The following is a 27,633-nucleotide window of genomic DNA, read 5'->3' as shown; positions in this document are numbered from 1 at the left end:
CTAGGTAAGGAAATGGCAACCCAGTCCAGTATTCTTGCCTGGGAAATCGCATGGACAGAGGAGCCTGGAGCCCTAGTCCCTAGTGTTGCAGAGAGTCGGACACGACTTAGCAAGTTACAAGACCTATTCTGACTTGTGTGGTATCAGTTATACAAATAGAAACTGAGCTGATTTAAAAGGAGCCACGTGTGAAGAGAGGGCTTTTTCTAAACACTGAATATAATGAGTAAAAGTTGAAAAAGGAAAGAAATTTCCATTTAGCTATTTGTCATCTCCCTCTCACAGGTTGTGCTGCTGACTGCGCCCTTTCCCATGCACGACTGCAGTTGCTGCCTCGGGAGAGCGACCAGGTTCCTCACCCCAACCAGAGCGGCGAAATAGGTTTCCCCCTGCCTCCTCTCCCAGGGTAGAGGAACCAAGACCAGCCTCCGCCCCGCGCGCATGCCCAGTTGGGAGGGCGCCTCACTAGGGACCGCGAGGCTCAGGTTTTCCCCGCTGTTGGGCGGCCTCGCGGACCCAGGAAAACTCCGACCGATGTACCCTGAGGGGCCGCAGGCAACTCTGCGGACTTAATTTTCCACTTTGGCAACCTTGTGCCTGCCGCGTTCAAAGGGAGCCGGGCACATCCCGGCAGGGTGGCGCCCCACGGCTAGGGCACCCTAGTTACATAGCTTTTCAGGTGTCCTCCGGGGAACGGAAGGCCGCACTCCTCTGGAAGAACAACACTTTCTGAAGAAATCCCGGGACGGTCACTCCTCTCGTTTGCCGAACCTTTTTTTTTTTAAACTGGCCACAGACAAGACAGTCCTAATGCTAAGCGCCCTCCCAGCGGCCGCCTCCTTGCTCTGTGCCCAGCGGGCCCATAGGCTGCTCTGAAAACGGGCGTTCTCAGGTATCTGTCTCCAGAGTCGCTGGCCTCATGGCCAGCACGTCCATTCCACCTTCATTTCAGAACGTCCGCTTTGCTTCCCGACCACCCTCCCGGGTCTAAGAAGGCCCAGCGTCTCCTCCTTCGGGAAATTCCCGCCGGTGCACCTAGACTGTCCCGAAATGAACACGGGCCCGTTTTCCGGGTGTGGGTTGGCGGGAGCCATGGTAGAGAGCCAGGTGTAGTAGCTCGGGCTCGGCGTCCCGGCGTTCGGCCTCTGAAGGCTCACCCTCGGGCGGCCGCCATCAAGCTCCTCCGCCGCAGCTGCAGCCGGCCCGCAAACACACGCCCACCCGCACGCTCGGATTCACTGGCCCCAGGCGTGGGGGGGGGGGGGGCGGGGAACGCACTGAGCATGCTCGGTGGGGAGGGCGGGGCGCTCTCGGACGGCGCGTCGGGGCGGGCGCTCCTCCGGCTGGGCTCGGCGCCTCCGCCGCCCGCCCGCCCGCTCGGAGCCGCGCCCGCCGCAGGCTGCGCCCGCCGCGCCCGCCCCGCCCTACCCCGCCCCGCCCCCCGCCGCTCGTCCCCGCCGCGGCCGCGCCGTCTGCAGCAGCAGCAGCGGCAGCTGCTCCTCCCCGGCGGCCGCCCCCCGCGGGTCCCTCCCTGGCTGCGGGAGAGACAGAGGTAGACGGAGGACACAGCGCCGCGCCGCCCGCACCGGAGACCTTCGCCTCGCCCTGCCGGCTCCTCACCCTCTGGGAGGAACATGGGTAAGTCATCCTTCCTCCCCCGTCATCGCCTGACATATTTCTCTTTCTCGGTGTGTTGCAGGGTGGGAAGCATTTCTCGCGCAAAGTTGCCTGATTTCTCAAATCCACGGGTGTGAGGCAGTGGCTCTTCCTCCCGGGAGAGTCGGCGCACGCGGAACGCACGCCGGGTCCGCGAACTGGGAGGGTGCCGAGTGCGGGGTGGGGTCTGGCCGCGGGGCGGACCGCCGCCCGCCTCTCGGGCACCTCGCTGCCTAGCCTCCCCTCCTCCATTCTTCCTGCCCGAGCGGGCACCACGGAGCCTGCCTTGCGGGCTCGCATCCGCTGCCCCTTCCCGGTTCCTTCGGTGGCCGCCCGTTTCCTTTCCCCAGCGGCTGCTGGGCTGGAGGCTCGGGTCGGACCGCGAGAAAGACCACTTCACCCAACTTCCCTGCCAGGGCGACCTTTCCCCACTGTGGGAACTGCTCATCCCAAGGCGAGGAGGTGTGAGCATGTAGTTTGTGGGGGAGATTTTACAACCTGCACGGGAATTTATATTTGTTGGGGGAGAGCGCACAGTCTCATAGGTTGAAAGGATGACTTGTCAGAGGCCACGAGGACCGTGAGGAAGGATGGATAGAGCCCGCTAGCTGTTGAATTAGTGTTGAGTGGCTGCAATGTAGCAGTATTCTGTGCTCAACCCATTTTCTTGGTTCTTTTGCCTGTCTACTGTAGTAGGAAACTGCACCCTGTAACATGTTACCCAACTTACACGTTATTCTTTCCCGGCTTCCCTTGTCGAAATCTACATAATCTGATTTTAGTTATTTTTTTGTTAATGTCAAGAGTTTTGGATATTTAAAAGCAAGTATCTTTTATAAAAGTGCATGTAATTTATCCTTTTTTTTTTCACAGTATGTTGCTTAATTTTGAAGTTCAGTAATTGCAAAAACGTCTCATGGATACTGTAATGTAATTAAAAGACCAAAGTTTTTTTAAATGGTAGCAATTTGGAATACCATGCTTCTCCAAGTTCCCCAGTTTGTTTCCATTCCTGTCTATTATAGTTTCCTCTTTTTAGAATTTGCTACATTGGCATATATCAACTTGGACTTTTCCCACCCCTTCCCTGCAAGTTATTTTAAGCTTCAGATGAGTGTGGTCCTTTCATCTGTCAATACAGTACTCAGCACGTCCAGAGTTAGGTCATGGCAACTTAGAATCTTCAAAGAAGTGTCTAAATCTAGAAATGGTGTGGATGGAGCTTAAAAAGCAAATGCTCCAGGCTCTGATTCAGATCTTTTGCTGTATATCAGGAAGAGGTCATTGTTACAAGAGGAGGTGGTATGAATGAAAAGTGAATCTAAGACCCAGAATTTTATTTTCACTTGTTCAGTTTTTTTCTTTTTAATGTCCTATTGGTATGCTGAAGAGATTTCTGTAAAAATTGAGTGATCCATTTATATGTACCTAGCCTTTCTCTGGGAGTAGAATATTAGTTCAGATTGTTGGAGACATAGTTTGTCTTCCCCTTGAACATAACAAATTTTTTCCTGTTAATTATAGGCCACAAGTTGGCCTATAAACTGTATTTCACCATGTTTCAAGCTGAGCTAATAAAAATCTGTTTAAAATTTTAACTTGCATGTTGAATCAGTACCATTTCGGTGGGAAAAAAATTAAATTCTATTGCAGTACTACTGAAAAAATAATTTAAAAATAATCTTGAAAATCTTGAATATTATTACTTGATTTCAAAGAAAGTTAAATCCATTCCTCATTTGAAGCTTCTCAGGTATACTTTGACTAAATTACTCTCTCATGTCATTCTGTTTGTACCTTGTTGGAAGCTTTTGAGCTCTTATATAATCAGCTTTATAATGGCGTTGTTTATATGTGTGTGTGTTGTGCATTTAGTCATGTGTTCCAGAAGATGAAAATTGTGTCTTAATGATTTTTGGGCCCTCCACAGTGCTTTCCACGTAGTAGATATTCAGTAACTCTTTGAATTAATTGTTGAACTGCAAACCCATCTATTATTGTGAACTTGTGAGCCTGTAAGTATGGACTCTGAAGAACGTTTGAGTTGGTAGATGTTAGGGAGGTAATGGCGGAGAAGGCAATGGCACCCCACTCCAGTACTCTTGCCTGGAAAATCCCATGGAGGGAGGAGCCTGGTGGGCTGCGGTCCATGGGGTCACTAAGAGTCGGACACGACTGAGCAACTTCACTTTCACTTTTCACTTTCATGCATTGGAGAAGGAAATGGCAACCCACTCCAGTGTTCTTGCCTGGAGAATCCCAGGGACGGGGGAGCCTGATGGGCTGCTGTTTATGGGGTCGGACACGACTGAAGCGACTTAGCAGCAGCAGCAGGGAGGTAATGGAGGTGTGAAGAAAGTGGGAACAGAGAAGTATATTTACACTATGATTGCTCTTCTCTCTTTCTCAAAAAAAAAAAAAAAAAAAAAGTTGGGTTGTCTTAAGAGGTATGGGTTTTGGAGCAGCCACCAGGCAAGCTATTTCTTTTTACACTGCTGTCTTCAGTGGTATGTTGGTTTAGTTTGTGATCAGTAGGTACATACAATAATGTAAAACTGAAAGCTTGGGAAGCAATTTTATATTCTAACCCAAGGAAGTTATTATAACAATTCATACATACATAAAGGGTATGCTGATTACTGGTAGGGCAAAAAAATCACTTGTTACTGTCTATTTAAGAAATATATAGGTCACAAAAAAAATTCTTGTGACAGTGATTTTCTCCATAAGAAAGTGAAGGAAACTTCTTATGTGGTCTTATGGATCTTGGCTGTTATTTTATGTATATATTAAAATTCATTGTATACTTCCTATTTGAATATCAACCATATGTAATATACTGTGGGAGGATAAAGATTAGTAAAACATTTTTTAAGTTTCTTATACTCTTAAGGAATAATAATATATACACAGACAACTGTAATAGAAGTAAAGTATGAGTGATACAGAAGACCTTAATATATTTTATACTTTCCAACGAGGGAGAGAAGTTTTCAGGAAAAGTGATGCTACTTGAACCAGTATTTGGTTAAGCTTCTGAAAGGTAGAAATGGAGACTGTTAATCAGGATGGGGGTGGAGGGAGAGAAATGACGTAAATGAAGATACAGCAATAGGAAGATTCAGACAGTTTCAGGATATGATTAAATAATCATGTTTGGCTACAGCAAAAGGTAAGGAAATAGTGGGTGACAGAGATGAAAAAGTATTAAGAGGTAAGGAACAGATAATGGAAGGCCCCTAATGTCAAGCCGAAGTTGTTTTTGGACTTGAGGGACTGTTAAACATCTTATGCCGTTAAGTATTGGAGCACATCTGTGGTTTAGGAAAATTAATCTGTTAATTGAGCTCAGGATGGATTGGATGAGAAACTAGAGAAGGGTTAAGAAGGCTGTTGCAGTTGGGTGAAAATACGTACTAGCCTGAACCAGGCTATGGCAGTAGAAATAGAATATGGCACATAAAGAATATAGAGTTAAGAAAGGAGCCATACATTGTTACATGGGAATACTGAGAAGGTGGGATCTATTAAATACATATTCAGTCCATTGGAAGAGGACACATGAATGGTCAGTTTTGCACCTGATGGACTATTTAGCTTTTCTTTTAGCTTGTCTACTTCTTGATGTCAAGGATTCTCATACTAGGTTTTGAAATACCTAACACTAGTGTATCACACATGGAGCTGGGCAGTAAAAATTTGTTGACTGACCAAAACTGGGTAAAAAAATATATAACGGTTATTTTAACTCTCAAGAAAGGATTTGAGCTACATATCTGAAAATTACCCACCAATATCCTGAGATAATATTTGAAGTTAGGTAGGAGGATGAGAGCCATTGAAGAAAATATATCCAAGGTAAGAGTCTTGAGGAATGCCGCATCATTAGGAAAAAGGAATGAAATGATTTAACACTGAAAAAGATTGTAGCAGGTAGGAGTGAAAGACTAGAATTGGTTGATTTCAAGAATGAAAGGTCAGTGACTGCTGCTTCAGAACAGTAAGCAGTAACGACTGAGAAAAGGCTCCAGGTTCTTGTGGTTTGGTTAGGGTATTACCTCTGGTTAAGTATTTTCTAAAAAGCATCTTTATGAGGAATGATAGATTTGGAGGTCACCTGTAAAGGCCAAGTGGATAATGAATAAGTAGAAACAGAGTTCACTATGTATAGTAAGTAGTACGGTATTCCTTGCCGTGTTTGAACATCTGTAAGTAAGCATGTAAACATTTTTTTAAATGTCTCAGATTACATGGAATGACACGTGCTAATTTTTGGCTAACCAAAGTTTGTAATCTCACCATAGTGCCTCACATTTCTTTGACATTCTATGTTTTATGTCTCTGTGACTTAGTTTATTTTTATTTTAATTTATTTTTTATTTTTGCAATATCTGTCATGTAGAGTGAGTTTAGAAATGGTTTTGTATTTTACGTGACATTTTGCATCATAGATACTCTACTGGTGAATGGTTTATCACTTTTTATAGTCTTTGTGAATTTGAGATTTCTCTAGTTATATGTGTGCCTCTAATTATACTCTTAACTCATGGAGTTTTTCTCTATCTATAAGCCTTATGGATAAATCTTTTGGCTTGCATTTCTGAGTCCAGGAATAGGTTCATAGAAAAATAGTTAATATTGGTACTTTTACTTGTTCTTTACAAGTCAAGGTAGAGCAATAAAATATTTCTGTAAGCTGGCAATCACTAAAAATTTATTGTTTTAAAAGAGCATATACAGTGACTAGTTCAGTAATTTTTCTTATGTTGGCTTTATGTTTGTTTTGTATATACACCCCCCCCTCTTTTTTTTTTTTATATGGGAGAGGGCTAGATTTACTATCCTTGGTAGAGTCATATTCTGAAATATATAGTACTACTACTGAGAAAGTTGTAATAGCCTTAATTCACTTTGAGAACCATAGTTTTAGTTTTCACAGCAGAATATTCAAGCCTCTAGGTACCTTCAAAGAAATACTAGTGCTCTCTCTGGAGACTCCAGATCAGCTGAATTGAATCAGGTGATTCTGGCATTATTGGTGGTACCAGCCATAAAGAATTATGTAAATTTTTAATATCCACTCATGAACATCAGAAGGAATGGAGAAGGTAGATCCGCTCCTTTGTTAACTCTGTGTTAATTTCAGATAATCAAATGTTCAGATAACTGATAAGGAAAAAATTTAAAATGCTTTCCTAGACATTTTACTTGGCAAATAGCTCTTTCTTATGGAGAGAAGAACAAAAAAATTAAGATACCAGAGTAGCTTATAAAGTCTATTTTGGTTCTAAAATTTTATGATTCTTTGAAACTAAACTTTAAAATATGCTCAGTATCATTGATATTTAAACTATGTTATCATCCCTGTATAATTTGTTTTTTCTTTATCATTCAAAGGGCAATGTCTACTTGAGGTAGAAATTTCAGAGTATAAACCAACTTGTTAGCTTTGTCTAAATAGGTGACCTAAAATACCATTACCCATGCTGGCTAAGATATAGATGCTAAATTCAACTGGCAGAGTAATGTAATTCAGTGCATCTATTTATACAGCTTTTGTTGGTAGAAGCATTCCAGGAGTTAAAGCTGAAAATTTGGAGAGTGATAAATGGGAATAGTGAAATTGAGCTGCTAGCCATAATTGGCTATACATATAAATTCCAAAGTCTTTCTGACTAATTGTTCATGTAATTAATTTTTTCCTTATCATTCTATATCTGATCCCTTCTTTAAATGCTCTTTTGCTCAATTTTGTTCATGTATATGGCTTCAGCTACTATCTATATGCTGTTGGTGCCTAAAAATACATCTTTTTAACTAACAGATTGTTAGACATCCCTATGTGCATAGTTAATTCAGACTCATTGAGTTCAAAACTGAATTCATTATGTAATTTTTAATAATGATAACCAGAAGTGTGTTGATTAATGTTTCGCCAGAAGCCCTTCTCCAAAAAAAGCTCTGATTGTGGTGGTTGATTTCCTGTGAATATGCATAGTTGGGAAGAAATGAGATGCAGCACAACAATATAAGGATATCTACCATCTAGACATAATAGCTACATGAGCACAGATGATGGTAAAATGTGGTAAGGTAATTAAGTCGTGATGAGTTTTGAGTGTTAATAACTTTGATTTAGTGTAACCTACTTAGTTTTAAGTTTATGAAATTTAAATAACTGTCTCACAAAATTCCTAAAAATTTAATTTTCATGTATCATGGGCTGGTGTGTGGAGGCCCCCCTGTATACCTTTGTATTAATAATTGTCGTTTATTGTTGTTCAGTCTCTCAGTCATGTCCAACTCTTTGAGACCCCATGGACTGCTGCATGCCAGGCTTCCCCGTCCTTCACCATCTCCTGGAGCTTGCTCAAACTCCTGTCCATTGAGTTGGTGATGCCATCCAACCATCTCATCCTCTGTCATCTCCTTCTCCTGCCTTCAATCTTTCCCAACATTAGGGTCTTTTCTAATTTATTGCCATTTATTAAGAATTACTAGTGTCAGTTACCATGTTAAACCTTATGTTTTTTTCTCATATTTTTAAAGTTAGTTTTAATTTCTTAAATATTTCTATGAAGTGGGTGACACTGTTCCCATTTTACTGACTCAAAGAATTAAATACGTTATCCAAGGGGACAGAACCAAGTCTCTGAAATCTTTAAGAGAGATTCTTACATTTGTTAAAAAAGAAAAAAATTACTGGGCTCACTCTCAGAAATTTTGATTTAGTAGATGTGGGGTGGGCCAAGAATTTGCCTTGTCAAGACATTTCCCAGATGCTGCTGCACTTTGAATAGCATATCCATAGAGCAGAGGTCTGCAAACTTTTTACATTAAGAGCCAGATGGTAAGTATTTTAGACTTCGCAGGCCATGAGGCAAAATCAAAGATATTATTAATACATGGATAAGAGTGAAAATACATATGAGAGAAAGCAAATAACCACAAAATCTTTATTGACTGCGTTCAGACTATACCATGAATTAAGCATGGTTTATTGTAATACAGATCTCCTAAAGAAAATATTCTTTTTGAGATAGCAATTTTATTTAATTGGGATTCACAGTTACCCTATCGTTAAATTTGATTGCAGTTGTTCATTTGTTAATGCAGGTCTGTAAAGGCATCTAACTGATTTTGTCTTGGAAATGTTTTCACACAGATGCGTGACACCAAATGCTCCTGTCAGTCATGGGCATATGATCTTAGTGATCATATTAATTGTATTGAAGGCATTTATAGAATTCTTTTAGATTCTCTTTAATATTTGCTATTTATATGCTGTTTACATTGCAGATTAACCAGTCGAAAGTTAGAGGCTCCTCGATTACATAGTTAAATGGATTTTGGTATATGGAAGTTTCTCTTGCGCTTGCAGTGAAGTCTGGAAAACACTGCTGGCACTATAGCTTGAACTTGCATAATATATCTGTTGCAACTTTGTATATGCACGGAGATCTAGTTTTTAATTTTGACAGCACAAGAAATATATAAAGCAGATTGATGGTTATTTGTGATTTGAAAAATGTTGTCAAAAGGACTTAACATAGTATGTTTTGCATATAAGTACTATTTTGCCTAGACTTTCAGGTCAAATTCAAGGAAACGTTATCAATCTGCAGCAAAATATAATTTCCAAAGGTATTCATTGTTTAATAATGGTTGAAGGCTTTTCTTTTTGTTCAGAAATTTCAGTCTCACTGTTGAGCTTGGGAAAAAAAAAAACACCTCACAATAAAACCATACAACTGCTAAGCCCGCAAGCTGTTGTGTGATAAGGCAAGTTAGGATATTCAGCTTCTATTTTTTATCAAAGTAGAAACAACTGACAGTAGTTAAATCTGTAGGAGTGAATGAAGTTGATACTACTAGTTCAATAATACATGTTATTTTAAAGTTTTCCCATAAAATAACTGCTGATGCTTAATATAATAAAGAAACATAGGCTTTATATACCTTATTTTCACAAACTTTGTGAATTTATTCTACTAAGCCTTTTACTGTTCCTCACATATTTTTACCATCATCAGTTGTAACATGTCTTAGTAGCTTCCACTTTAGGTTGTACTGAGTTAATGTTGTCTCAGTTTTAAAAATATTTTTGCCTGTTGTTGTATGCAGTCTTTACAGAGGGCCAATCCTTCAGTCACTTCATGTTTATCACTGCCTTGTCGAAAGTAAGAACACTATGCAGTATCTCAATTATCTGTTAATTTATCAAGAACCAAAGAAAACCTTTCAAAATTATTTGCCTTGTCTTCTAATTGAATATTGATAATTGAATTGAATATTGCTCCCAGTGCTCTTACCATAGCTGTCTTACCGAAAGACTGTTCTTAAACATGTCCCCCCCCTACCCCCCGCAAATGTTTCTTTGGTTGCTGTAGTCAAAATGCAGTTTAATTAACATACCATGTGTCTGCTTAACCAACAGGTGCACCACTCAGAAACTTAACTTTGTTTGCAAATTCATTTTCACTTTTTTTTTTTTGTGACGAAACTCTGGTACAATGAAGTACTTTGATTTATATTTTCTAATTCCTCTGATTACTTTCCTGTGAATTATGAATATGATGGATACCTAGTCTGGTTATATAGATATGTGTTAAGTTTTTCTAGTGTAGCTTTAGTGTCATTGTGTGATACAGTGGTTTGCCATCTAATTCAGTAGCAGAATAATCCATGTGACCCTTAAAACATTAAAAGCATGATATTTGAAGTATAGTTTTCTCTTTTTGTTTTGATGTGATTGTTGTTGAGTTGGTAAGTCGTGTCCAACTCTTTGCGACTCCATGGACTATAGTCCACCAGGCTCCTCTGTCCGTGGGATTTCCCCAAAAGAATACGGGAGTGGATTGCCATTTCCTTCTCCAGGGGATCTTTCCAACCCAGGGATCAGACCCGAGTGTCCTGCGTTGGCAGGTGGTTCTTCACCGCTGAGCCACCTGTGAAGCCCTTCGATGTGATGGTCGAAATGAAACGTTGTGGTATGCCATTACACATGGTGCTTGAAACACTGAGCAATCATAACTGTGTCACTACAGTTTGTAGTACCTCCAGAAACAGTGTTCAGTGACGAGAATACCACGTATGGTTGCTGTCTCAACTACTCATCTCTGCCGTATGAAGTGAACCCAGGTATAGACAGTGATTAAAGGAATGAATTGTGTCCCAGGGAAACTGTTTGTGGACACTGCAATGTGAATTTCGTGCAATTTGCTCTTTATGAAATACGTTCTTCTTTTGACTTTTTCCAACCATTTGCGGATGTGAAAACCATTTTACTCGTGGGTGGTATAAAAACAGGCAGTGAGCTATAGTTGGCCAGTTTCTACTGTGGAGTAATGCTATACTACCTCACCTTTCCCCAGGACCTTTTCTTTCTTGTGAATTCCGTACACTGGATGGTATCACCATTTATCTAGTGAACCATCCCTAAAATCTAGCATCATTCTACTTCCAATACTTGTTGCTGCTGCTGCTAAGTCGCTTCAGTCATGTCCGACTCTGTGCGACCCCATAGACGGCCTCCTACCAGGCTTCCCAGTCCCTGGGATTCTCCAGGTAAGAACACTGGAGTGGGTTGCCATTTCTTTCTCCAATGCATGAAAGTGAAAAGTGAAAGTGAAGCCGCTTGGTTGTGTCCGACTCTTAGCGACCCCATGGACTGCAGCCCACCAGGCTCCTCCATCCATGGGATTTTCCAGGCAAGAGTACTGGAGTTGGGTGCCATTGCCTTCTCCTCCAATACTTGTTGGGTTCCCCCAATTCTAATAATTCTGTCTCCTTGAATCAGTCCCTCCTTTCTCCACTGTAAACTTGTCATTTCACCTCTGCAGACCACTTTAGTGCTCTAATAGATTTTCTTTCTCTCAGTTATACCCCTTTTAAGTTTTTGCATGCTTCTAGAGTACTCTTTCTAAAATGTGAGTCTAATTATTTCACTCCTTTGATATTTTTTCAATAGCTTTCCAACAAGTATAACAGGGTTTCCAAACTAAATGAAACGATCTGATTAAAGAGGGTTAAATGGTAATCTTTTCATGCAGATGAGCTTTTTTGCCTGTTAAATGTAAAGGAATATTTATTTTCATAAAAATGTATGCTTTTATTTTTCTTGGAAAAAATAATTTTTCTTTTCTTACATTTTCTCACCCCTGGTAAAAGACAAAGTTTAGAAAATGTAGAGAAAAGTGTTGAGAAAAAGTAGAAAAAAATGTTTCTCTACCATAAGAAAAACAGCAGTGAAATCATGATGAATAGCAGGTAACATTGGGCCTCACTTAAGGAAGTGATGGGACTGTGGCAAACTAGAGAGTGTGTGTCCAACCTAAGAGAGAAATTCACTAGTCAACTCCAGCCAGTTCTGCCATGTACAAAGGTGGAATCAAGGAAGCCAGCTTTGGACTTTCAAAAGAAACCTCAAATTACATTCTTATCTGAATACTTCAGATTGTTGCTTTTCAGAGTTATAAGATCCAGAGTTTCAAACAATGACATCTATCTGGTTCTGTCCTTTTCTACCCAGATTATAGATCTGAGGTTTAATGAGGCTAAAAGACTTGCCCAGCTTCACCCATGTGGTTAGGTGCAGTGTCAGATCTAGAATCTTGATTTCCTAGCTCCTATCCTAGTGTTCTGTTCATTATACTAGGCCAGCTCCAATTTAATGAAATTAAAAAAAAATTGTGTTCATAACACACACACATGAACAAGCTAGTAATGAGGATTCATTCAGGTAAATAGGTTGGGGGAGAACACTTCACTCATTTCTACTGCCAAAGTCCAGGCCCCTCGTCTCATTCCTGTGCTGCTGAGACCATTTCTTAGTTGGCCTCTCTGTTACCACTCTGCGGCTCTCCAATCTTTTCTACATACTGTAATCAGTCTTTAAGACACTGTATCGGTCATATCACCTTCCTGCTGAAGATCTAATGTTGCTTCAGCTGTCTGTTACATAGTCTTAACTCTGCTTAGCTTTCAGGATCCATAGAAATCTGCTGTCTCTCTTGTATTTCTCACTAGTCTGAAATACATCTTCCTTTAATAATCTTGCAGTCCTCTAAATATTCTTCATCAGTGATGCCACCAAGACACCATTGTTCTCTTACTCTTCCTCCTAGAATAACTTTTTCTCTTTGTAAAGTACTGCTGACCTCTCATACTGGCCTCTTATTTCTCTGGATACCTCTCACTTCTTGAACTGTAACACATCTAGTAATATAATTTTAGTTGATCAATGTTTTATATTACTGGCATTCAGTAAATACTTGTTTGTTCATGTTACAGAATCCCTGCAGATTCAAGTCTCCTCCTAATTTAAAACATTATCCTATAGTGATGATAGACATGTCTCTAATAGAGCTTGCAAACCAGCAGTCCTTGGGCCAAACATACTCTTGCAGATGGATTTTTTTTAGCAAAGTCTTAGAAATTGGAATTAGTTGTTAACATTTAAATATTCAGGAAATCTCTGATAAAAATCTGGTTCTGCTTATCTTTTTTGTTGTTGGTTTTTTTTTTTTTTTTGCTTCAGCTTATCTTGAAAAATTAAACATTTCGGATCCTTGAACCTACTGTATTTCAATTGGTGACAATCAGTGAAAATTGTCCTTTAGGCAGGGTATAAGGTCCCCAGTTCATTACTTATTATTATCTTAAATCCTACAGATTTAAATTTGCAGTGTCTGAAATTTCTATTATAGCTATTGAACTACTAACTAGAGTTAGTTGTATTCAAACCATGACAAAATTGAACTTATTACTTTAAAAAAATTAATACATTTATTCTAAAATCAACAAATTGTTGTGAAAATTATATCATGCCACTTGTCAAGAGCAAAATTAACTATCTGTGATATGTATGGTCATTAGGAATGATTAAACTGAATTTTCAGTTGATCAAATAATGTAAGAAATCAAAGGGAGGATAGAATCTCTGGTCTTCCAGAAGTTGATTGTTTTGTATTGCCTTTGGCAGGCTTTCCTGGTGGCTCAGTAGTAAAGAATCCACCTGCCAATGTAGGGGATGTGGGTTCAGTTCCTGAGTGGGGAACATCCCCTGGAGAAGGAAATGGCTACCCACTCCAGTATTCTTGTCTGGGGAATCCCATGGACAGAGGAGCCTAATGGGCTGCAGTCCATGGAGTCACAAAAAGTCAGATATGACTTGGGGACTAAACCATCTGCAGTGATTTTGGAGCCCAAAAAATAAAGTCTGACACTGTTTCCACTGTTTCCCCATCCATTTCCCATGAAGTGATGGGACCAGATGCCATGATCTTCGTTTTCTGAATGTTGAGCTTTCAGCCAACTTTGTCACTCTCCTCTTTCACTTTCATCAAGAGGCTTTTTAGTTCCTCTTCACTTTCTGCCATAAGGGTAGTGTCATCTGCATGTCTGAGGTTATTGGTATTTCTCCCAGCAATCTTGATTCCAGCTTGTGCTTCTTCCAGCCCAGCGTTTCTCATGATGTACTCTGCATATAAGTTAAATAAGCAGGGTGACAATATACAGCCTTGATGTACTCCTTTTCCTATTTGGAAGACCTACTAGTCCCCCCAGAAAGATGTGTTTTAGTTTTCCTTTTTTTATTTGCCCTCAAGTATAAAATACACTTTTTAGGGGAAGATAATGGCATGACATTTTAAAAAGTCATCAAAGTGCAATAAGACTGCCAAATTGTTTCCTGACAATATTATTTTATATATATATATGTATATATATATATGTATGTTAGAAAATGCTAACATATAAGAATTATATAACAACTTTCATAAAATCATATTATTTTAAATTATTTTTAAAATAATTAAATTTAAAATTTTTTTCATTATATAAAAATGATTGTATAGAATAATTTCAGATAACTAATAAGTTCCTTGAATTTATTTAAGGAGTTGTGTGTTTTATAGTCAGAAGAAAGTAACCAGCTATCATTGTACTTTAACAAAAAATTGTTTTCAAAACTGTGAGAAGCTCACATCATCTAAGATTCTTTTTAACAAGCAATTTGTCATGTTGTAAAAATTATTTTCTTTAACTCTTCTGAAGAATATTCCACTTTGTAGATTCCTTGTTTGTCACTTAATGATATCTGGCTCTTTGGGACCCCATGGACTGTAGCCCACTAAGATCCTCTGTACGTGGGATTTCCCAGGCAGAAATACTAGAGTGGGTTACCATTTACTTCTCCAGGGGATTAAGGAACTCCATTATGAAAAATGAAACTGATATTGTAAGAAAGTAGAATTTATGATATACTTATGCTTCACAGAAATATAAATGTTGGTTTACCTTTAAAGTTATAAGATAAAGTTGGCTTCAAAAGTAAAATCAGTTAGAACAAAGACAAAATTTATATGAGCTGATTAACTTAAATTCCTTTCAGTTGCCAGAACACATTTTTGGGGAGGGAAGTGTTAAGCGCCCAGGAAAAATAACTGTCCACTGGGCCATATTTCTGACTTTTTTATGGTTTGTACAAATTACCATAAGTCAAATCAGAAACACAAGATCACCATATTAGGCATTACAGAAAGTGACAAAATAAGTAATGTAATAGTCCCATTTTTTGTTTCTTATAGAAAGCTTAACCTCTAACTGGTAGATAAAGAATAATATTATGAGTAATAGAAACAATAAGTAGAAAAAGAGAAAACACCGCCCCCCCCCCATGAATTTAAATGAGAGGATAGATTATATTTACCTTTTCAGCCATAGTACTGCTTCTCTGGAATATACAAGAGCTGACTACTTAAAATGATCATGAAAAGTTTTCCTAAAATTTATGTACTTAGTTAAACACTTATTTGTACTAAACAACATTGTACTACCCTTGAGATATTAACACTATAGCAGAGACTGCTCCCTGATAAATTTCATTGTGATTTTTTTTTAATCACATAACTAAGATACATACAGTTGTTAGCTAGTATAACCATCTAACTTGGTTGGGTTATAAATCCGTTATTGAAAAACTTACATCTATATAAAGCAAGATACAGGTAGTCCTTGCTTTGTATAGCTCTGGTGCACATGAGATTTGAATGAGGTTCATTTAATGTGGCACTGTGCAGATTGCTTGGTCAGTGAGAAAGAGCCTGGACTTTGAAGACACACATGTCTGGATTTATCTCAACTTTGATATTTAACTTTCTGGGAAACTTGTTCAGATTTCAAATTCAGCTTTCTCATCTGTTAAAATATAGGTAATAATAACGATACCTGTTTATCAAGGTAGTTGCAAATGTTATATAAAATAACAATCTTATAAATTTTAATTTGTTTCCAAAGCTGAAAATAGTCGTTTTTAGGGAATTTTATCTTGTATTCAGAGCTAAAAACAACCAAAGGTTTGGTGCCCCAACAGCGCAGGAACATCATGAAACCCATCATGAAATCTTTCAGCTCACAGTAATGTTACAGGGCACATTTGATATAAAGCTGTTAAACAATAACTGGAGAGTAACTTTAAAGGTAGACAGCAAACTCTAAATTATTTGGTGCATGAGCACATCCAAGGAAGGACAGACTTCCTTGGAAGGGTTAGTTCTCATTAAAAATACAGCTTCAGGCTTCCTGATGCCGTAGAAGATCCGTGGACTGCCCAGGCCAGAGCCAGTCCATAGTCAGACCCACAGCAACAACTCTTTGGAGAACGTGCAGAACAAGCAAGCTGGAGTTGATGGGCGGCACACAGACAGTTGGGCATGCAGAGGAAACTGAAGCACCCCTGCAGGTACTGCTGGGACCTGGAGCTGGAGAGGCCTTCTGCAGGAGCCCAGAACACTCCTGTGTACAGTTTGGGCCAGAGTGGCTCTGGGTGGCCAGATCCAAAGGGCTTCTGGCATGCACACTTCCAGGACTGAGGAGAGGGTGCAGGAAGCAGTAACCTGCTGTGCAGACTTGAGTTTTGTGGGACTGTTGTACACAACACTTCTGCCGCAGTTGAGAGCTGGAGATATGCGTAGTGAAGGCAGTGACTTGCAGACACTTGATCCTGAACAAAATTACGCAGTCTGGGCAGGAAGGAGATACCTCTTCAGTGCTATCCATTGGCATCTGCAAAGCCTGTATCCTACCATCTGGCAAAGAAAAAGTATTTTAAAGGCCCAGATTCATTTCTTACAGATCAGGCAATAAGGGTGAATTTAAAGCTGAGAGGCAAATAAGTTGAAGACTAACCTAATGTCTCTTCATCCTATTGCTTAGATAGGATTCCTTTTAAATTCATGGTACATTGTAGCTTTAGATACAGATATCATACTATCTGTTTTGTGCATTTTTATCTAAATTTTCTTTTGCTTTACCTTGACCCTCAAGTGTTTTTTTGCTTTCTGTAGCAGTATCTTGGGAAGACATTCCTTTGTGGGTTCATAAGTTACAGTTCAGACAATATCATTTTTATTAGATTTTTTAAAAATTCTTAATCTATTCCTTGTGCTTAGTTGTTCAGTCGTGTCCAACTCTTTGTGACCCTGTGGACTGTAACCCACCAGGCTCCTCTGTCCCTGGGGATTCTCTAGGCAACAATACTGGAGTGGGTTGCCATGCCCTCCTCCAGGGGATCTTCCCAATCCAGGGATCAAACCCAGGTCTCCTGCATTGCAGGCGGATTTTTTACAGTCTGAGCCACCAGGGAAGCCCAATATATTCCTTAACGTATGCCTTATATTGAATTCACACTTATGACTCCTTGTTTATATATCTTTTTTCTCTGGTTGACATTTTATTACCCAGAAAAGTTATTGCCTAAGAGTTTATAAATTTCAGTATATATTATCTCTTCCTTGTATTTATTCAGTTATGAAATAAGACTGTTTGCTTTGTGCCACTCTTAATGAAGTACTTCTTTATTCTCTAGCTAAAGAAAGTTCCATTTATGTAGGTCTTTTATGTCAATCTTTAATCTAGTTCTCTATTATTACAAAGCATTTAAAGCAGGGTATTTACTTCTTTCTCTTTCATAATTGATTAGTCATAGCTTTGAGTATGTTCTAGTGAAGCTATTGTGCAAGACTGTTTGGAAGTGTAAGTAGATAGCCCCCAAACACTTTGGTTTATTGTCAGATTTCCTCTTATTGAAATTATATTATCTGTCTTTTGTTTGGTCTTCCTCCCCTACCCTTTGTCAGGCATGTCCTACCATCCAGGGCAGAGCTTGGAGGCGGGTTGTCTTTTACTCTTGAATCTAAATGCAGGAGCGGAAGCATTATCGGCAGACACTTGAGTAGTGTCCTGGAGGGGTAAAGGTCACAGCTAAGATATTATGTCCAAGATCAATGTACTATTCTAAGGGACAAAATAGAGTATGAAAGCGTGAAGATAAACAGGGCCTGAGAAACTGGGAAATAGAGGATAATAAAGTAAACTGATAAAACATTATTCCAAAGAATCCTGGTGATAAAATGCTGATATTGTGAGGACTTGGTTTGCAGGCACACCCCAGGTATAGAGAGCTGGAACAGGGCAAATACATTTCAACTAGTTACTTTTTATGTTTAGGGTTTCTCTTTTGTTACGGACTCAGTTAGCTTACAGAAGTGAAGTTTGAAAGTACATAGTTTCCACTCTCCAGCTTCTCCTGGAACTCTTGTGTGTAGAGATCATTTCCACAGTTGTACATAGAAGCTGTTTGTAACGACAGATGAGGCAGTTTCACCACCATTGTTCTAGTATAATTCTTTGGTATCTTTAAAATTCTTTGACAGATGCCATCATGCTTCATAGATTTATCCACATTGATTTCCTAAGTTAGTTTACTATATCCTGGGTGTTGATGACTATTTAGCGTGGTAGTATTTTAAATCTTTCTGTTAGGGGATTGTTGAGGAGAGGAAATTACACTGGTATTTTTCTTGATCAGTTTGGGTCAAAGAATTAATTAATCCTGAATCTCAACATAAGTCATTCTCTAAATAAAAAAGAAAAGCTGATGTCATTATCTGCTAAAGCTATATTTGACAACTACAAACCAGTGAGATAATTCTTGAACTCTCGGTGAAAAGGTCTTTTGGCATTGTGTGAAGTACAGTTTACAAACTGTACCACTGTACCTTGCTCTTATCCATTATGGTTTAATATTGTAGTTGTGAAGGTTATCAGTCAGATTCTTCACCCCCTAATCAAACACGACACGTTACTAAGACTGCAGTGTTACATGTTCAAACTAAATAGGTTTTAACTCTGTTTAAGAATGCATGACAGGTGAGTGCTCAAAAAGTTTATCTAGTTTCTGAAATAGAGAAGAAAACTTACAGTGAAATGTAGTCATTGTTTTTAGTGTAACATCTTAATAAAAGTGTTTCTTAATCATGGCAGTTTATGCCATTAATCTGTAATAAAAAATGTAAGTGAAGTAACTCAGTAAAGTAGGTTTTCAAAATATAAGTTTCTACCATAGGAGAGTAGTGTGAATATCCTTAAAGAATGTCCTGTTGTATAAGAATTTCCGTCAAGTAGTAGAAATAGTAGAAATAAACTAATAGGGTTCTATGAACCTAGGACTATAAAACTAGCAAAGTGAAAAATACAGAAGAAACAGAACAGCATAATACTGTACAAAAATGATTTCTTAAATAGATTTATGAACTTAATTTAAATTTTGAAATTTATCTACTTAGCATGTAGTTCAAACTGTTGACATATAGAAGAGATTAATCAAATTCATCTAAGATCTTGCATTTTTATTAACTCTTAAGTTAGTCATTTCAAATGAGGGAGGAAGTAATGTGAGATGTGCTGTTATAGTCATCTTGTGGAATGGAAGAGGCATATCCAGCAGATGGATGTGTGGGTAACTGGCAAATGGACACAGAGTTACCGTGTCATTGCAGTCTGGAGAAGCATGTTGGGAGAGAACCCATGTGTGTGAAGAGGTATGATTACATGTTAAAGTGGTTAATGAATTAAGGTAGAAATCAGGAGTTCTTTCATTAAGTGGAACAGTTTCTAGCCTTCATTTGTTTCACTCTAAATATTACAAATATTTCCATTTCTCCCAAGTACTGCCTGAATTGCTGTTGAAAGTAAATACTGCAACACATACATTTTGAACTGTTACATTTTTACTCAGGTATCTCTTTTTCAAGTCAAGTTTAGTATTCACTAAATAGGTATATTCCTGTCAGACTGCTTCTGTGGAACTTAATCTTGGAAACTAAAGAAAATGGCCTGTTTACATTAGCTTTATATTCACTTTAATTTTTAAATTCTTTATTCTGTGACCAAAAATAATTATGAAGATAATAATGAATGATTAAAATTTTAAACATTTTCCTGTGTTCTCAGGTGTTCCCCCTACCAGTTGATGTTTTGACCCCCCCAGGATTCTGTAGTGTTAATAGTAGTGACTGAGTCATGAACTTTTTTACTAAGCCTTTTTTAACTTGCCAAGAAATAAGTGCCTGTTTTGTTAGGTACATGTGTATGTTTATGTGAGTGGCAGGGAGGATGCAGTGGTTTTAAGAGCAGGACAGGAAGTTTGCTATATTGCATTTTAACATAAAAAAGTTAACTTAGTTGGCAATGAGTTAGTCAACTTTAGAACTATTTTCTCCTTTAACCTTGTCTTGGAAATGGGTCTGAACATTAGAAAAGAAGCAATAACATGATTTGTTTTTACTAATCATGTAAATATATATATAGAAAACTCAGGAAACTAAAAAGCACTGTTTTCTAATAACTTCATATTAATAAGAGAATTTAGCTGATTATGTAATAATTATACAAAGTAGCTCTTTCCTGCTCTAGGCATAAATACCTACATATGATATTGAGAAAAATTCAGTTCTCACAAATGACATAATTTTTAAATATGTTCAAATAGACTTAATAAATTACAAAATCTACATAAAAGTAGAACATTTTACTGAGACTAGCTTAACCAGATAATCAGAATATAGATAGAGCCAGTGTGATTGATTACATAGATATGTTAGTATAAGAATAGACAAAGGTCACTGGAAAGAAGAGACTTCAGAAAGTACATTTCTGTATAAAGAGACAAAGGTGGTAGTTTGATTCCATGGGAAAAGGATGGAGTATTAAAACTACTCCTGATACAATAATGCGCCATATGTAAAAGTGAAATCTTGTGAATCAAAGCCTTAAATAAAAGCTAAAAGAATCATAATAATGTAAGAAAATTGGGGCATTTGCTGGAAGCCCAAGAGTTTCTTAACCATGGCTGGAAATCCAGATGCTATAAAAGAAAATTAGGAAAAAATACATAAACAATTTTAGTGGAATAGTGATAGATTTGGAGAAACAAAGTTAAACTGATTACAGACCAAAAGTTAATGTTTGTACTGTACAATAACAGCAAGACTGACAAGCCTGTTTGAACACTAGGTGACGGATGTGAATAAGCATTTTCAGTTTAGTTCAGTCATTCAGTTGTGTCTGACTCTTTGCAACCCCATGAATCGCAGCACACCAGGCCTCCCTGTCCATCACCAACTCCTGGAGTTTACCCAAACCCATGTCCGTTGAGTCGGTGATGCCATCCAACCATCTCATCCTCTGTCGTCCCCTTCTCCTTCTGCCTTCATCTTTCCCAGCATCAGGGTCTTTTCCAATGAGTCAGCTCTTCGTATCAGGTGGCCAGAGTATTGGAGTTTCACCTTCAACATCAGTCCTTCCAGTGAAAACCCAGGACTGGATCTCCTTGCAATCCAAGGGACTCTCAAGAGTGTTCTCTAACAACACAGTTCAAAAGTGTCAATTCTTCGGTGCTCAGCTTTCTTTATAGTCCAACTATCACATCCATGACCACTGGAAAAAGCATAACCTTGATGAGACAGACCTTTGTTGGCAAAATAATGTCTCTGTTTTTTAATATGCTGTCTAGGTTGGTCATAACTTTCTTTCCAAGGAGTAAGCATCTTTTAATTTCATGGCTGCAGTTACCATCTGCCCAGAAAAATAAAGTCTGACACTCTTTCCACTGTTTCCCCATCTATTTCCCATGAAGTGATGGGACCAGATGCCATGATCTTAGTTTTCTGAGTGCTGAGCTTTAAACCAACTTTTTTACTCTCCTCTTTCACTTTCATCAAGAGGCTCTTTAGTTCTTCTTCACTTTCTGCCATAAGGGTAGTGTCATCTGCATATCTGAGGTGATTGATATTTCTCCCAGCAATCTTGATTCCAGCTTGTGTTTCTTCCAGCCCAGCATTCCTCATGATGTACTCTGCATATAAGTTAAATAAGCAGGATGATAATATACAGCCTTGATGTACTCCTTTTCCTATTTGGAACCAGTCTGTTGTTCCATGTCTACTTCTAACTGTTGCTTCCTGACCTGCATACAGGTTTCTCAAAAGGCAGGTCAGGTGGTCTGGTATTCTCATCTCTTTCAGAATTTTTCACTGTTCGTTATGATCCACACAGTCAAAGGCTTTGGCATAGTCAATAAAGTTGAAATAGATGTTTTTCTGGAACTCTCTTGCTTTTTCGATGATGCAGCAGATGTTGGCAATTTGATCTCTGGTTCCTCTGCCTTTTCTGAAACCAGCTGGAACATCTGGAAGTTCATTGTTCATGTATTGCTGAAGCCTGGCTTGGAGAATTTTGAGCGTTACTTTACTAGCATGTGAGATGAGTACAATTGTGTGGTAGTTTGAGCATTCTTTGGCATTGCCTTTCTTTGGGATGGGAATGAAAACTGACCTTTTCCAGACCTGTGGCCACTGCTGAGTTTTCCAAATTTGCTGGCGTATTGAGTGCATCACTTCCACAGCATCATCTTTCAGGATTTGAAATAGCTCAACTGGAATTCCATCACCTCCACTAGCTTTGTTCGTAGTGATGCTTCCTAAGGCCCACTTGACTTCACATTCCAAGATATCTGGCTCTAGATGAGTGATCACACCATCAGTAAGCATTTTACAGAAAAGCAATTCAGTGGCCAACAAACATGAAAAGATGCTGACATTTATAGTGGTTGAAATGAAGTGAAAGTCTGTCAGTTGTGTCAGACTCTTTGTGAACCCATGGACTATACAGTCCATGGAATTCTCCAGGTCAGAATACTGGAGTGGGTGGCCATTCTCTTTTCCAGGGGATCTTCCCAACCCAGGGATCGAACCCAGGTATCGAACCCAGGTCTCCTGCATTGCAGGTGGATTCTTTACCAGCTCAGCTGCAAAGGAAGCCCAAGAATACTGGAGGGAATAACCTATCCTGTCGCCAGGGGATCTTCCCAACCCAGGAATCGAACCAGGGTCTCCTGCATTGCAGGTGAATTCTTTACCAACTGAGCCATCAGGGAAGCCCTTATAGTGGTTAAATTAATACAAATTAAAATAGCAACTACATGTTAACTCTAAAGCCATCAGACCATCAAGAAATAGATACCAATATTTATTGTTCGCCAGGTTACTGGAAAAAGAATGCTATTAACACATAGCTGTAAGAAAAGTGAGATCTTTCATCCTTTTTGGACAGCTGTTTGCAGCATTTAGATTCTTTACTGTCTGAGCTATCAGGGCAGCCCCATTTTAAATGAAAACACCAGAAATTCCATCCTGAGAAGCTGTCCCGTAAAACCAAAAGTACTTTGTACATGTCCAGTGATGCTCATTGCATTAGTGGCACCAGTGACCAAACTGAAACACAGCAGAAGAAAGAGAAAACGTATACAGGAATGATTGACTAAATTGTGCTCTGTGTCTGTACTGTGAGGTATGGCAGTTAGTTAAACACATGAGTTAGAACTATCCAGATTGGCTTAGAGTAATTCATGAGTTGTTGAGTGAGAAAACCAAGATGCAAAAAAGTGTGTGTAGTATAATCCCATTTTGGTGAACAAAGCTCCCCAAATTTATTCTATATATCTGTACATGATTCTGTAAAGGTTGTTAAAAAAATGAAAGGTTAAAAAACTTAGGTTATTGACATGTAAATAGAGAGGTTGATATGGGGGCAAGGAAGACCAGGCAAAAAAGGAGATGATAGTATCGCATTTATGCATTTTAATTAAGCTTTGTGTGTGTATATAAAACATTAAATAACATTGAAAAAGCAAACTGAAAATAGTTCATTTGATGGGTCACATCTGGTGGGTGCCGTTAAATTCTGTGCAGCAGTTGTTCACTGAGTGCTTACTGTCTGAGAGAGAGCATGGTGGGTGTAATGAGTAGGATGACGCTGTCAGTTGTTAATTATTGTATCAACAGTCATCAACAGTGGTTGATTGTTTAATGTGTGCTAGGGCCTATTGTAAGAGCATTATGCATAACTTCATTTAATCCTCACAACACTCTGGTGAGTGGTGTTATTATTATACTATATATGATATTATATTATTGTACTATTATAATAATAACACTCATCAGAGTGTTGCAAGGATTAAATGTGGTTATGCATAATGCTCTTACAATAAGCCCTGGCACACATTATATTATTGTTCTTATCCCTGGAGGAGGGCATGGCAACCCACTCCGGTATTCTTGCCTATAGAAACCCCATGGACAGAGGAGGCTGGCGGGCTACAGTCCATGGGGGTCGCAAAGATTGTCAGACAGGACTAAGTGACTAAGCACAGCACATTATTATTATGTGTTACTTATTATTGTCATCTACATTTTATATATGAGAAAACAAAATAAGAAGCTTGTGTAGTTTGTACAATTTAAGTGGTGGAACTAAGATTTGAACCCAGATGAACTGACTCTAGAGGCTGTTGATCATTAAAATATGCCGTCATCTTTGTCCATGAGTTGCTTATTATGGTGGAACAGTGACAATATAGAAAACAGTGGACTCAGTGCCATCATTGAGGTTATGAACAAAGTATGGGAGCCTAGAAAAGGAAGGGCTTGATCTGATTGCAAGAATATAGAATATCTCACAGCAGAATTGAATATTAGTTGACTCTGCAGAGTAAGTATAAGTAGTCATTCTGTAGATGGAGGATGCACAGAAAGGCATTTTTAGACAGGGAGAATTTAATAAGCACAGTTATAAAAATGGGTGTATGCCTGCAAAAAAGCTGGTAATGTGGTGGGACTGACATATATAATGTTGCATGATAAAGATAAGAGATAAGGGCATAATATTAGTTGAGGCTCTTGGCTTTGATGTAAGGAATTCTGAACTTTAGGTAATTATTAATGACTGAATACTTTTGAAAGAATAGTGATACGCTTTGAGAAGATCATATTTCTGAGGTCTTTAGCCAGGTGAATAGAAATTGAGAAGTTTGACCCAGGTTTCCTAAAACTCAGAAACAATCTTAACATACTCATTTTAGTGTTAGTAAGAAAGTTACAGAATCTAAGATTTATTTGTAAAGAAGGAGCCATAATAAGCAGAGGGAACTTAAATCCTCCATTGGCTTTTGAGTTTTCAACTAGCAGAAATGGATTAAAAGAAAGAAGGAAGCAAATGTATTTTAAACGTTTTTTATTTCCTCAAACATAGTATAATTTAATGGAAGACACAATAGACTAATTTGTTAAAAGGTTCTGGGTTTTAGACTTCGCTCAGGACTTAATCTATAAAGATACATTAAGCAAAATAATAATTTACAATTTACAAAAGCTGAAAATACTATGAATTTTAACACACTACTTTCCATTGTCACACTAGTAAAAAACAATGATCTCCTCCTACTTTACTAGACAAACTTATAAAATACTTTAATTTTGTCAGATAGTAAACTCTTTAAATAAGTGAAATAAAATATTCAAGAGATACTGTTATTATTTCCAGCTCCCTAAGCCACTTGCTGGATCATGGAAAAAGCAAGAGAGTTCCAGAAAAACATCTGTTTCTGCCTTATTGACTATGCCAAAGCCTTTGACTGTGTGGATCACAATAAACTGTGGAAAATTCTGAAAGAGATGGGAATACCAGACCACCTGACCTGCCTCTTGAGATATCTGTATGCAGGTCAGGAAGCAACAGTTAGAACTGGACATGGAATAACAGACTGATTCCAAATAGGAAAAGGAGTACGTCAAGGCTGTATATTGTCACCCTGCTTATTTAACTTCTATGCAGAGTACATCATGAGAAACTCTGGGCTGGAAGAAGCACAAGCTGGAATCAAGCTTGCCGGGAGAAATATCAATAACCTCAGATATGCAGATGGTGCCACCCTTATGGCAGAAAGTGAAGAGGAAGTAAAAGCCTCTTGATGAAAGTGACAGAGGAGAGAAAAAGTTGGCTTAAAGCTGAACATTCAGAAAATGAAGATCATGGCATCTGGTCCCATCACTTCATGGGAAATAGATGGGGAAACAGGGGAAACAGTGTCAGACTTTATTTTGGGGAGCTCCAAAATCACTGCAGATGGTGACTGCAGCCATGAAATTAAAAGACGCTTACTCCTTGGAAGGAAAGTTATGACCAACCTAAGTAGCATATTCACTTTCACTTTTCACATTCATGCATTGGAGAAGGAAATGGCAACCCACTCCAGTGTTCTTGCCTGGAGAATCCCAGGGTCAGGGGAGCCTGATGGGCTCCCATCTTTGGGGTCTCACACAGTCAGACACAACTGAAGTGACTTAGCAGCAGCAGCAGGAGATAGCATATTCAAAAGCAGAGATATTACTTTGTCAACAAAGGTCCTTCTAGCCAAGGCTATGGTTTTTCCAGTGGTCATGTATTGGTGTGAGAATTGGACTGTGAAGAAAGCTGAGTGCCGAAGAATTAATGCTTTTGAACTGTGGTGTTGGAGAAGACTCTTGAGAGTTCCTTGGACTGCAAGGAGATCCAACCAGTCCATCCTAAAGGAGGTCAGTCCTGGGTGTTGATTGAAGGACTGATGCTGAAGCTGAAACTCCAATATTTTGGCCCCCTCTTGAGAAGAGTTGACTCATTGAAAAAGACCCTGATGCTGGGAGGGATTGAGGGCAGGAGAAGAAGGGGACGACAGAGGATGAGATGGCTGTATGGCATCACCAACTCGATGGACATGAGTTTGAGTAAACTCCGGGAGTTGGTGATGGACAGGGAGGCCTGGCGTGCTGCAATTTATGGGTTTGCAAAGAGTCAGACACGACTGAGCAACTGAACTGAAGCCACTTGCCCTAAAGTGACTTAATGCCATTCATTTTGAGATGAATATGAAATTCTTCCAGGCATGCATTGGCTATATTCTAGGTGCTTCAGAAGCTTGTTAGTAGAAAAAAAAAATCTTTTATTTGGTTGCAGTGATGATATGGTAAAGCCTTGCTACTTCATATGTACATGAAGATAATATTCTCTTCAGTCTCAAGAAATACTTAATCTCTCTCATAAGAGTGTTGCTATTACTAAGAGACTGTATATTTAGAAAAGGTTGAGTGGAACTTGAATTTGGGGCATAAACAAATAGATCTTGAACTTTCACAAACTCGGTTAGTAGCATTAGTTATGAATAGTCCAAAGAGATAAATACCTATCTGTCAATCAGTCTGTCTATCCATCCACTACTATATAGTAAGACGATAGAATTAACATTTAAAAATATACACTATATCTTTATTTACATCCAGTGACCTTGAAGCTAAAGGTATTATTTCTAGATAACCTCTGTATAGAAGATAAACTCTTAAAATTATGCTACTGTGACTAGCACAAAGAATCTCAGGATTTACGTTTGGAATCTAAAAAAGTGATACTGTCAGTTTGGTTTATTTCTCTCACCTAGTTCTTGTCTGCTCATAACAAAGATTTAGAATGACTGGAGAACTTGTAGCTCAGACAGACAGGATTTTATTAAGCAGGTAGTATTCTTAACGACAAACCCGTTACAGCTCAAGCAGGCAGCAGACTCCTGAGACAGAGGAGCAGGCAGACCCCTAAAGAAGCACACGGAGCTTTCTTGGCTTCTCTTTTTGCCCTTTCTGTCTCCTCCGCCTGGAGTAGGATTGGTTATGCCCAGTGCAAAATAGGGGAGGGTACCAGTGTTGGCCTGATTGGTTATGCCCAGCAGCAATCAGGCTTTCTTGCCTGCGGTTCTCACTCTGGTCCTCCACT

The 27,633-nt window shown here is 39.0% G+C and overlaps 1 protein-coding gene across 8 annotated transcripts in view; it reads left to right on the top strand.

Moving 5' to 3' along the window:
- The first annotated feature begins 447 nt into the window (after positions 1–447).
- Positions 448–27,633, top strand: part of RAP1GDS1 (Rap1 GTPase-GDP dissociation stimulator 1) — a 154,783-nt gene continuing 127,597 nt past the window's right edge. For 2 of the 8 annotated variants that reach the window (XM_069592985.1, XM_069592977.1), the window contains exon 1: positions 1,302–1,638. In XM_069592985.1, the coding sequence (XP_069449086.1) occupies positions 1,635–1,638 (4 nt within the window). In that variant the 5' untranslated portion in view covers positions 1,302–1,634. Of the gene's footprint in view, positions 1,639–27,633 lie in introns of all 8 variants that reach the window. The other 6 variants (XM_069592984.1, XM_069592981.1, XM_069592978.1 and 3 more) reach the window with 5 other exon arrangements.

The sequence above is a fragment of the Ovis canadensis genome, chromosome 6 (assembly GCF_042477335.2).
Source record: "Ovis canadensis isolate MfBH-ARS-UI-01 breed Bighorn chromosome 6, ARS-UI_OviCan_v2, whole genome shotgun sequence".
Taxonomy (NCBI): Eukaryota; Metazoa; Chordata; class Mammalia; order Artiodactyla; family Bovidae; genus Ovis; species Ovis canadensis.
This window is presented reverse-complemented; position numbering and strand designations above follow the sequence as displayed.